Here is a 13,142-nt window from a genome sequence, read left to right as displayed (position 1 = left end):
AGCCTAGGGTAGGCCCATGCTGTCCATTCTTGTCCTGAACTGTCTGTAGAGACCTGGTAAGTCTCCCTGATGGTCTTCCTTTGAGCTGTCTTCTCCCAGACTTCCAAAGCTCCTCAAGATCCTAATCAGGACTGTCCCCAACTAGACCTGCAGGCTACAGACACAACAGTCAGGGAATGTGCACGGCTCAATACCCTCACAGACATTTCATGGACATTACGTGGTGTTGCCTTTTATTTGTCATCTCTTATTCAGAGGATTGTCAGCCACTGTACACTCTTCTGTATTCGCTAGTGGCCATGTGCTTAAAAAAAATGGTGGTGGGGTTGAAGGGGAGCTTCTTCCAATTTGGAGAAATACTCTAGACAAATTATTAAAATAAACTTTGATTAATTTAATAATATTACCAAAAGATCAACACATTAAATAGAGATGAAAAAATGTATTTAGTTTATAATTATTTTTTAAAAACTGGCTGGTCCAAATTATTCTCAGTGTTTTTCACGTGTCATTTCTAAATTGACAACACTTCTTTTAGTCGAACAATACTTTGAAACATAAATTCAAATATGCTAGTGTGAATAGAGCATGAACTTTAAAATTGGATTATGACTCTTTTTTGTAGTACTACTTACATTTGCATGATACCTTAATTGTCTTTACTAAACATAAAGTATCAGGGAAAACCTTGGATGCTACTTCCCTGAGGTGCTGGAAAGGCAGTGATTCTAGTTTGGGATTCCTAGTTACTTCTCAGCCGTCCGTTTTAGTTCCACAAAGTCTTGCTACCACCAGAGGGAGCCGTTGATAGTTTAGTCAATAAAAAGGTTCTTGGTGGAGGGACAGGGGTAGGAGGCAGCGTGTGTTGATCTGTGAGTCCTACTTCATTACCTTGTTTGTAATTTTTAATCTCACTGGCTCTTACCCCCAACAAATATATCCCTTTCATGTTTTACATCAGATATACTTCCCAACACAGTGACCTTTTGTCCAGTTTTCTTACATTCTGCTGTCATTCTTCTAACATTTGTTACTGTTTATATTTTCTTGTGACTCTAAAGTTTCTGAAACTCATTTTGTGTTATAGTAACAAACAGTTGTCCTTAGCATGTTATTTATTAACTGAGCTAGCTTTCATGTCAATAGAAACTACATTTTAAACCTAAAATCTTCTATTTGGTTTGCTTTTATAATGAAGCCATAAAGATTTATTCCTATTCTTCTGGCTTATAGAAGATATTAACAAACAACAAAGAAGAGATGCTGGCTTGTACTTAGCATTCAAGCTAATGTTGTTCATATTGTCTTATTAGAACACCTGGAGAGTGCAAGTTCTAACTCAGGTATACCAGCCGCACAGAGAGGTGAGTTTGTTTAATTAAGCAAATAGTCACCAAAGGTGTGGAATTCTAGTTCGGTGGTGCATAAAATTTCAGACACTGAAGAAATGCACTGGACAATGGAATAGACACCAAAATATGGCTTTATTGTAGTTAGAATATGTATTTTTTATTCATTAATTTTTTTAGCATTTTAATAGATTCTCAATTTCTAAAAATTTTAGCTCTTTGACTTTTTTTTTAATTAGCAGTAGTAAATTATTCTTTTTAAAAGGGGAAATTATTTGACTCACATCTACTTCCCACCCCGTTTATCAAGGGCTTTGTTGCCAAAAATCAGGCGTAGAAACAGAATATTGACAAAAATAACCCTTTGGCTTTTGTTACTGATGGTAAAATAAAGATATTTTCATTTGAAATAAGTCAACTAGTGAGGGGTTTTGTCCCCAAAGTGTTTTTCAACATTTTGATTCTCTTTATTTTTTATTTTAGGATAAAATGGAGAAGGGGATTTTTCATAATGTTTGAATTGTAAATTAAATTCTAATAGGAATAGCTAAAATAGGTAAAATAGAATGCAAAATAAAATTAGTTAAAGCAGTGTGTGGTCCTTTCATTGGTATTTATGTTAGACCCCACTAACATTCTCCCCAAGAGACCATACAGCTGTGACATCTCCAAAAATGCTCAGCCAGATGATCGAGAACTTGGTTTTGGACAAATCAGTGTCAAAAGCTTGACTCTTTATCACCTCTCTTATCTGACTTTAAAAGGACCATTCTTTTTTTAAGCTGCAGTTAAATTGCGTCATCAGAAGGAGTGTTGTGACGAGTAAGAGACGTCATCCATATTTTTTCTTTGTTTTTTCTTTTGTTTTCTGTCTGTGTTTTCAGCAACGTCAGTTGATTACAGTTCCTTTGCAGACAGATGCAGCAGCTGGATAGAGCTCATTAAACTGAAAGCTCAGACCATAAGGCGCGGATCAATTAAGACAAGTAGGCGGATGTTTCTACCACATTATGATGATCTGAGAAGCATATCCCTGATTTCGCAGTGATGAAGGCTAGACCTTACTACCTAGTATTAACATCGCCAATCAGTTGTGTATTGGAGTGTGAAAGCTGCAGACTAACGGTGGTATAGGAAGAGAAATGAAGGGCCTTTAGATTTGTTAATTTTAAGAACAGAACTGTTTTTAAAGTTCTACTTTTTGTGAAGGTGTACCTAAAAATATGTAAATAGTTATGATGTCCTTCTAGCTGGAAGATAATCACCAGCTCTCTCATTGAAGAGATTCTCTTCTAGGACCCAGTGTATTTTGTATATTGCATCTGTCAGCTTACTAAGCAATATCCAGAGGGCTGAAAGAATAAGTATTTCTGGAGAGAAAGTAATTAACTCTCATCTTAGTGCTAGACTCAGTATGTTTATGTTCTTTATCTATATCCCATATGTTTTGATAGATTTTGAAGTGACGATATTTGAGTGAAAAAAAAAGAATTAAAAGAGATGGAACTACCTTTTAGAGTAAAGAACACAGGATATGGAACCAGCCAGGTCTGGTTTTGAATTCCAGAAGTGCCAATTTAATAGCTGTGTGACCTTGGACAAGCTATTTAATTTCTCTGAACTTTAGCTTCCTCATGTGTAAAATGGGGATGATAATAACCTATGTTGCTGGGCTGTAAGCAATATATATTTACATATATATATATACATATGCATAATATGTCTGGCAGATAGCGGTTATTTAGCAAGTGGTAGCTGTTTTGTTACTTTATAAACAACCACCTTTAGATGGCCAAGGTCATTTGCTAAGTTTTTTAAATTGTGAGTTTGTTTAATCAAAAGGTTTGAAAAGGAAATACATTACAACTAGTTAACAAAAGGTTTATCTACAAGTTGACAATGTTGAAGTCGTCTGAAAAAGATGGAAAGAACTGTACTGGGAAATATAACAACTTTCACACTCTCTTTGTAATAATTTGTTCCTACAGCAGATAATTTTAATGCTCTGCCGCTTTTTCTTTTTCTTCACTTCATAACTGATCATTGTGTGTGTAGCTACTCCGCATCAACATTTTCTTTTGCAGGAATGCCATTTTTCTTCCAAAAGAATTCATTCCAGCATATCCTCATGTGTTTTTCTTTCTCTCTCTTTTAATTGCATGCAGTGCATGATGATTTCTTTTCTTTCATGACATGGCTTAGCCTCACAGACAGCTGAATGTTGTCACCACTTACTTGGAAACCTTAGGGAATAATTGAGTTACCAGAGTCTGTTCTTAATCTTTCCTCTTCTTTTCTTCATTTATAGCTGTGACAGTTGAAAAAGCAAGTCCAATGGGTGAAGGAAATTTCCGAAATCGTTCTGCTCCACCTTGTGCAAATTCCACAGTTGGGGTTGTTAAGATGACACCTCTTTCTTTCATTCCTGGAGCAAAAATAACCAAATATCTTGGAATAATTAACATGTTTTTTATTCGGGAAACCACTTCTCTTCGTGAGGTAATTTTATAAACATGGTTTTATTGGTTTTTGAATTTTCTTTAAGATTAGTAACAAAACCGTCTCAAATTATTATTTTTCCCTAAAATAATAAATATACATAAACATAAATACATATTTTGCTTATTTGTATTTTAATAACCTGTCTGTAGTGATTCTGGATTAAACTAATGAATTATTTTTACAGCAGCTAGTATTATTACGAGAGTTGTGTTAGGTTTAAACACATGTACTATTAAAAATTCTAAATCTTTATCTTTTATTAAATCAAACAAATAACTATGTTTCATTAGATTATTACAACAACCCTAAAAGAACAGCTTAGTTTCCTCAGTAGTTATTTGCCTGAAATACATTTAAATAGCAATTTTTAAGGGATCACATTTAGAAATAGTGGGGGACCATATTATAAACATGTTTATGGAGATATTTTATGTAGTTTAGCTTTATTGTTTTTTCCCTCTGAAAGGAGAATGGGGCTCTTCATTTTCAGTCTTTCCAACAATTTATGAGAATGCTGTTTCTTCAAATTCTTACCTTACCCTGGATATCATTAAACTTAATCATTAAACTTTGAATTTTAAGAACCATTTTACTTGTGGTTAAAGTTCAAAATCAGTCAATCTACTCTTTCTTTTGTAATAGGAATTTATTCTCGGTAAAAAGAAAATCGTATCTTATGTTATGGAACGGGGTGTTGAGCAAATTAATACTTTGCTATACTGATAGTTTTTAATTACTGAGTCATGAAAGTAGGTAATTGCTTTACATTTTACTTTAGTAGCAGCTGTGCTTTAATAAAGTGTGTTTGTTATGGAAATGACTTACCTGTGCTTTCCCCCCAGTTTCAGTAGAAAAACTTCTTAGAAATCAAACTTGTATACTGTCTTCCATATTATGCTCACTGTCCTGCATCCAGCACAGTATTTGGCATGGAGTTAACAGTGCATTTTGTGTAAATGAATGATGACTTTTGACAGATTGTTTTATTAATTAGATGGAGGTATTAAGATAAATCATTTAAAAATATTTTCAAAATTTTTTTGTTATTGGGGATTGAATACAGGGGCACTTTGCTACTGAGCTACATCCCTTAACCTTCTTTTTTTTTTTTTTTTTTTTTTTTAAATGTTTTTAGTAGTAGATGGACACAATAACATCATTTTATTTATTTTTGTGGTGCTGAGGATTGCACTCAGGGCCTCATGCATGCTGGATGAGTGCTCTATCACTGAGCCACAAGCCCTACCTTCTTGGACTTTTTATATTCTGTTTTGAAACAGGGTCTCACTAAGTTGCCCAAGCTAGCCTTGGACTTGCAATCCTCCTACCTCAACCTCCTGAGTCCCTGTAATTACGTATAGTCATTCATGTACCATGGTCCCTGGCAAAATCATAAGATTTTATTTCCTACATCTTCTCTACTGCATAAGCTCCTGTACCCAAAAATGTTGCTTCATAGTAGATTTCCCTTTAACAGAGACTTTAAGGCACAGTATTGCAGTTGTATTCATTGCCTGATAAATTATTTTCTTACAGTCAGTTAACCTTTTTAGAATTTAAGTTCTGTAGCTACTCTGCCTTTGGAATTTCTTAATTTAATAGAAGGAAACTAATAAAAAAAAAAAAAAGGTACTGAGTTGTGATTGAGTTGGAGGCAGTCTGAAACAACTCACTTAATTCCTTAATTGCAAAAAGCAATACCTTTACAAGACTATGTAGGATGCCCTGGGTTTTTAGAAAGATGTGATTTGATAAAATGATTTTCTAACAGTATACTCACCTTTTCCCTTACTTTCAATTTAAAATGGGAAATTTCCTCCTAGATAATAAGTAATCTCCAGTAGAATTTCTGGAAAACTTGGATTGAAAAAACATTTTAAACTTTTGATTGACCTCTTATTTATGTTTCGTTTGATTTTTGATCATGGAAAAAATTTCCTGAACTACTGGATTTTATTTCCTAACAAATATTTATGGAATACTTATTTTGTGTACCTGTTAAATTAGGTATTAGTATATAATATGCAAAACAGATGCAGTAAGTACTACCTATGTGAGTATAGTTTGTCATGGGAAGGTTACAAATTCTCTGTGCTGCTTTTAAGCTTAAATTAGTAAGGATAGTAAATCCCCATCCAGCCATGTTTGCAGTAAAGCCATGTTTGCTCATCCATACAATAAATCCTATGAATTTTTGCCTGTCATTAAGATAATTTGGGATGATTTAATATATATCCTTCAACATTTTATGTACATTTGTAGATACATATATGTAATACGATTGTTTTGCACATTGTCTTTTAGGAAGGAGGAGTCAGTGGTTTCCTCCACGCCTTTATTGCTGAAGTGTTTGCAATGGTGAGAGCTCATGTTGCTGCATTAGGAGGAAATGCTGTCGTTTCCTATATAATGAAGCAGTGTGTCTTCATGGAGAATCCAAATAAAAACCAGGTGAGATACAGTTAGAAATCTCTGATTTGGGGGAAATCTGAGAATTTCCCTCATGGCCAGCTACCCACCTCCATCCCCCTCCCAGAAGAATAGTGCTCTTCAGAGTTCTCTGATTCTAAATACTAAAAATACAGTTTAGTGAATTTATTAGTAAGCATGGTCATACATAGCTTAGGTGCTATTCCCACATCTTAGGAGACAAGTTATTCTTAACCATTTTTAGAACTTCTGCTCCTGAGTTACTGTTTCCACTGTTGTCTTGGTGGATGTTTGGAGCACAGTGATTGTCTGATTGCAGAGAGCGAAACGTACAGGTTAGTTTGTACTGTGGTGCTGTCCAGTTTTAACTGCCATGCGGTGCAGAGTGTTATCATAATGGTTTCAGACTACTTGTTTATTTCTGTTAAATAATATTCTGTTCATGGGGACTAAAAAGAGCCTTATTTGGTTAAATTTTAGAATGAAGTTCTATCAGTTTTGAGTTAAGATACCTCACTTAGAATTGTGAAAGATTTCTTTAAAAAGTAAATGACTATATAAGTCATGTGACTATGATAAAGGCAGTGCTTCTCGACCTGCTCCTCTTATCATACATCAAAAATCAGATTGTACGACATGCAGTGATAAGTGGATGGAAATGCTTGTGGCTATTGATGATTGCTCCTAGTTTCTGGCCCAGGGGACAGCCCTGAGAGCAGAGGGACCATTTAAAGTGGTTTCAGTTTTATTTATTTATTTATTTATTTATTTATTTATTTATTTATTTTTTCAGTTGTGGATGGATGTTTATTATTTATTTATTTATTTATTTATATACGGTGCTAAGGATCAAACCCAGTGCCTCACACATGCTAAGCAAGTGCTCTACCACTGAACCACAACCCCAGCCCTCAGCTTTATTGTGAAGTCATTAGTTTTTAATCAGATTCTTCAGAAGCGTGCTTCATTTACTTAACTATTTGGCTTTTCTGGATAATGTATATACTTTTGCACTCAGAGTGTATCATATTTTATTAATAGACATTGAAGAAAAATAGTGATGACATGAGACTTGGAAGATAATATTCTGATAAATTTCAGCAGTAGATAAGGAAAGTTAGAGGGGAGAGAAGGAAGGGGATCTAGCAAACATCCTAGGAAAATTTTGGTAGATAACTGACATATAGTTAGGGCTCAGTTAGATTTCTTAACTGAAGTTGTAGATTCAGGACCAACTTATTGATCAGATTTGGAGCTGAGGAGATGTACAGAGTGGGTGAAAAAGGGTACATAGTAGAGCAGAAAGAGCTGGAAAGAAAGTGAGGTAGGCATATCAGAAGAGGCTAAGAACTACCTCAAAACAGATAATGTGTAAGAAGATATAGAGAGGAAACCAGAGAAGGGACATCCCAATTAGCATTAATTATTTGTTGTAAACAATGTGATATAGTCTGGTCATGAAGAAAGCATCTATCAGATCTTGAAAATAAAACTTGTTCAACTGAGCATTTCTTTGCAATAATTTTATTTAGTGTAATAAGATTTCCCTAGACCTATTGAAAAGGTCCTTTCTTGCTTAATTATTTTGTATTTCAGATTGAGATTTGTAGTTTTAGGTTTTTCCTGGAGTTAGGTTTGTAAATTATCACTTTGGCAAGTGCTTCAAAATCAACTTATCCAAAACACAATCTTTCTCTGTGCCTTAGTTTCCTCATCTGTAATATTGGGATAAAAATTGGGGAAATATATGTAATATGCTTAAGTGCCTGGTGGATAGTAAATACCATAGAAGTTGTTACTCTCATCTTTTGAATATTATAAAGTCTTTAATGAGTTAGAACATGATAAAACTTAAGCTTCTTAGTATGTCATACAGGGTCTTCCACAGTTTGGCCTCTTCCAACTTTTTTAGACTTACATTTTACCTTTTACCTCTCCCCAGTGTCCATACCCTATGTATTGATTTATGTAGTTTTCCACCAAATGAACTGTGCTTTTTTTCATTTCCTTCACTTTGTAACATGTTGGTATTGTTAACTCCCTTTTGTAGGTGAGAAAACTGAGGCTTGCAGTTTCAGTGCTCAGTATGAGACTCTAAGTAGAAAAGCTAGAATATACTCTAACTTCTTTGGTTCCAAATGCTATGGGCCTTCCCACTGCCAGTTTTCCTGAATGATTACTGTTAATTACTGCTTGCCACTTATGTGCACACGTGATGTTGGGTGCTATTCTTCATGTCATTTAGCTTTTATTCACTTTTAATTTATCATGATATTTTACATACCCTTAAAACGTATAGAGAGTTGTCTAACACAAACACTTGTAACTCAACACTCAGTTTCAGAAATGAATATTAAAAATATGGTGGGAGCCTCTATGGACCTATTTCTTCTTCCCACCAAGTGGACAGTCCTTATTTTATTGTCATTTCTATGTAGGCTTTTATATTTTAAAAATTATGTATGCACTATATATAGTACTATGTAGTACTCATAGTCTATACAGTCTATAGTAACTATAGTCTCATTTTGTATTAAAATGTTTGTATTTTTTAAACAGGTAATACATGATTCAAAATTCAGAAGGGGTACTAAAGGAATATAGACAGAAAAGTTTCTCTCTGTCCTGTATCCCAGCCTCTTTCTTCCCATGTACCACCAAAGTTATTAGTGTTTCTTTGTATGTCACTTCTACAGCTATAACACTTTAGAGCATGCAACATGAGAGATTTTAGACACATTCAAGCAAAGATACAAGCCTTTTCCACCGCTCATTCTTTCACTTAATTTTTCTAGGCGATTGTTCCATGTGAGGGTAAAATGATTATCCTCATTGTTGTAACAGCCACATAATGTTCCATGGCATGGATCAACTAGAATTTCTTTATCTAGTTCCCCACTGATGAACCTTTAGGTTGTTTCTAATAAATGTTATGCTAATACATGCAGCACTACAAGAACAAATATAAAATGTAAGTGATTAGCATAGGTCTGAGTATACCTATAGGAAAATTCCTTAAAAGAAAATTGCTAGGTCAAAGTATAGGCCTTTGTAGTTTTCTTAGATACTGCTGAAGTTTCCCTCCTTTGAGATTATTTTGCACATTCTATTTATTTTCATTAATTCATCATGACACTTAGGAGCGCTATCCACGTTCATAGAACTTTTAATTCATTTGAATATTCCATAATTTATTTAGGCTGTTTCCTATTTTTTTAATTACAAACACACTGCAGTGAAAGTCATATATTAATTTTTTTCATATACATGTCCACAATTTTTCTCTAGGGCATGAAAAAATATGTATATATAGTATGTGTATTTTATATACATGTTGACAAATGCTTGCGAATGAAATTGGCATATCAGTTTTTTTACTTCATATCACCAAATTATTTTCCAAAGTGGTTGCACATCCCCCTTCCCCCAGAAATGTTAAATGTGTTTATATTGCCCCATGTCTTTGCCAACACTTGGTAATATTGAACCTCTACCTGTATTTTTATTTTTTTGCCAGTATATGTATTGCAAATATTTTTTCATGTTTCTAGGCTTTTTGAATTTCCTTTCCTGTGAATTGTCCTCTCATTCTTTTCTTATTCGTCCCTTGAGTTAGTTGTTTTTCCTAGTGATTTATAAGCCTATGCTTTTTTTGCTGTACAACACTGTCCCTGTATTACAGAAGCATATGAACATATTGTTAAGTGTAATTGAACCTGTCCTGTTTGTTGTTCTTATAGGCACAGTGTCTTATAAATGTAAGTGGTGATGCAGTGATTTTTGTTCGTGAATCAGAGTTAGAAGTGGTATCAGCTCAGCAACCTACTGCCAACTGCCAGCCATTATGTACTGGAGGAGAAGTTACAACCTGAAGAAAATAGGAAAGAAAGAGCTCGCCTCAATGAGATTCATCTATCTCCATTGTTTTGTCATTATCGTCATAGATAAAAAAGCGAAATTAATTTGAGATAGTTAAGAAAGAAATGATACATTATGCATAGATTTTGTCTGGAATCTGTTGGAGGCATGAGAATTTCTAATCTTGGCATTTTGTTTGCCAAGTCTATTAGACAGGCTCTATGAAATCTTCTGCCTTCAGTAAGTTAAAATAAATTTCTAAGTGAACTGTAGCAAAGATGAAAGTTATTTGTAATTTATGTTGATTTTAATAAAATCATAATTTAAAAAAAATGGGAGGATTACCAGCAAACTAGGATAGCTACCTTATATAATTCAGAAAAACTAAGCAAGAAATTCTCAGATTGTTAATGAATAAATAATAGATTTGAGAAATGTAAGGAAAATGGAGAAAAGTTTTCAGAAAACTACTGTGTGGATTTCTTAATGTGTTTTGTTTTGATGAGGAATGTGGTAATAACTCTCATTGGGGAGGTGCTTTCAGCCATCTTTTAGAAAGAAGTTAAAATTCTGCAACTTGAATCTGAAATACCTCTAACTACTGTAAAAGAAAAAGTAACTTATTAAAACTGATATCTTTTCATTGAAAAGTTTTAATATCTCCAAAGAGGGAGGAAAAATTTATAATATAATTTCATAACTGGCCACATTTGAGTTAGTATTTAATTTGTCTGGAAGAGACTTTGCTTCAGGTGGGAAGAAAACATTAGTGAATTTTATTGAAGTAGTAAAAATACAGTTGATCTAGCAGGAACATTAAACCTAGTTTCCAGTAAAATAATATTGCACTCCTACCAAATCTACAGAACTTTAGTAGTATCTTAGACATTTTTGATAATGAGTTAGAGTGTATTTGGCATAGAATTTGGAAATGTAAATTGAAGTAAATATGCTGCAGAATATTGAATGTATACATAGGAATACTTTTTTTTGTCAATGCCAAATGCCCATTGTAAATGAATCTTAGATATTATATTTCTCCTTTGCACAATAAAATTTCTTTATAAAACTCATGATTTTGTTCTCCAACAACCTGCCCTAAGGATTAGTCATTTCCTTGTTTATCACAGGTGTCAATATTTTTCTGTATTTTGTTTATAATTTTATTTTTTAAATAAAAAATTTATAAAGGCAAACTGAAATGTTCCTTAATCTCTTTTTTGACTCTTGGATAAAGTACTGTCAGTTTTCTGAATCACGTAACCATCTTATCGTCTCCATTTAATCCTTCTGTCAACAAACATCTGTTGTGCACTTTTATTATATGCAAGGCCCTGGTCTTAATTTTGGAGGGGGGGGGTATATAATTGTGGCCCTTTTACCACCTAGTAGGTTGGCATTCATTCAGCAACTGTGTACTGAACGTCTACTAGATTGCAGGACATAGTTTTAGATGGTGAACAAAAATAAGTTCCTGCTTTCATAGACCTACAGATTTGGTTGCAAAACCAAATAATTCGTAAAATGTGTTATATGTTATTTTAAGCAATTACTAATGTTTATTGAATGCTCACTATATGCAAGTCAGTCTAATTTTTTAAATTAACCCTTTTAATCTTTATAGGAGCTGTGCTGTTAGCTCCATGTTGTAGTTGAGGAAGTTGAGTAGTGTGTGTGAGTTTCTCAAAGACAATGAATAGTAGAGCGAAGGTTCAAGCACAGGCAGTCTGGTCGAAAACCTATACTCAGTGAGAAATGTGAGTGCAACTTGGAATGGAAGGTAGCCTTCCAGAAGAGTTGAGAGATGTTCAGTCAGGAAAGAGTTGGCTCTTCAGTCATAATTTCATTCATGCATCCATTTGTTTTCTAGTAGCTATTTTGTAATAGCCTTGAATATTCCAGAGTCCTATCAAGGCAAAGGAAAAATAATGCAGCTGTTTTCTAATTGAGTGCTTACTTTGTGTCATGTCCTGTACACATACATAATTGCTAATATTTGAAGGAAACCATGAAAGAAACAGTGACATCTTCATTTCAGTGTGAACAATTTGCAACTCATCAGAGACCAAGACCATTTCTGTCAAAGTTGGAGTTTCTTTACTCAGGCTTGCAGCCTGGCCACTTGCTCTTCACCTGAGCACTTATTGTGGGCTACCTTCAAAGCATGATTGATCTGTACCAACAGTGGGTCTTTTCAGAAAGACTGAATGTTACCTATGCTCCACAAACTGCTTGTGTGGAACCCCCCAGAAACAGTCATCCGAAATGAACATGTTCGTACTTAGTCTTTGGAAATACTGAGGCCAGTGTTGGATTGCAGTGTTGGACTGTGGGCAGTTTATTTTTTTAATGCATACACTTTCTCTCTTATGAAAGTGTTACGTAAATCAGCTCCATGGCTGAATCTATTAAAATGTCAAGCTTCAAACTATATGTTTTAAATAGATGAGTTTTACTGAATGTAAGCAATACCTCACTTAGAGATGTTTTAAAACATCTGAGGCTGCATGATAAGTTATTAACAGTGATGGGGAGGTATGTGATGGATTAGAAAACTAGGTAAAAAGTAAAAATAAACGACACCTTACAAATGGTATGTATGATCCCACTTATGTATTTATATAGTTTTAAGTAGGTATTATTTTTTACCTTTCACCTGTCTTCTTGGCCATCATATCCCTCTAGACCCTCTAAGTGAGGTATAACTTACTTTCAATAAAACTCACCCATTTTAAGTGCATAGTTTGAGGCTTGACAAATAGATTTAGCTGTATAGGTGAGATACACAACACTTCCATCATCAAGAAAGTTCTGGGTCAGGCATTGGTGGTATACTCTTGCATCCCAGCTACTCTGGAGACTGAGAAGGGAGAAATCCTTGAGCCTGCAAGTTTGAAACCAGCCTGGGCAACACAGCAAGATGCCAACTCTTAAAGGGGGAAGTTTCCTGTTGTCCCTTTGCAGTCAATCTACTACTCCCCCTTCCATGTAAACGGATTCTTG

At 34.3% G+C, this 13,142-nt stretch overlaps 1 protein-coding gene across 23 annotated transcripts in view; it reads left to right on the top strand.

The window, feature by feature from the left end:
- Window positions 1-11,212, top strand: part of C2CD5 (C2 calcium dependent domain containing 5) — a 97,514-nt gene extending 86,302 nt beyond the window's left edge. For 11 of the 23 annotated variants that reach the window (XM_079141454.1, XM_079141476.1, XM_079141465.1 and 8 more), the window contains 5 exons: window positions 1,314-1,364; window positions 2,234-2,335; window positions 3,658-3,848; window positions 6,156-6,302; window positions 10,022-11,212. In XM_079141454.1, the coding sequence (XP_078997580.1) occupies window positions 1,314-1,364; window positions 2,234-2,335; window positions 3,658-3,848; window positions 6,156-6,302; window positions 10,022-10,153 (623 nt within the window). In that variant the 3' untranslated portion in view covers window positions 10,154-11,212. The remainder of the gene's footprint in view (window positions 1-1,313; window positions 1,365-2,233; window positions 2,336-3,657; window positions 3,849-6,155; window positions 6,303-10,021) is intronic. The other 12 variants (XM_079141473.1, XM_079141460.1, XM_079141462.1 and 9 more) reach the window with 3 other exon arrangements.
- Window positions 11,213-13,142: the final 1,930 nt, after the last annotated feature.

The sequence above is a fragment of the Sciurus vulgaris genome, assembly GCF_902686455.1.
Source record: "Sciurus vulgaris genome assembly, chromosome: 5".
Taxonomy (NCBI): Eukaryota; Metazoa; Chordata; class Mammalia; order Rodentia; family Sciuridae; genus Sciurus; species Sciurus vulgaris.
This window is presented reverse-complemented; position numbering and strand designations above follow the sequence as displayed.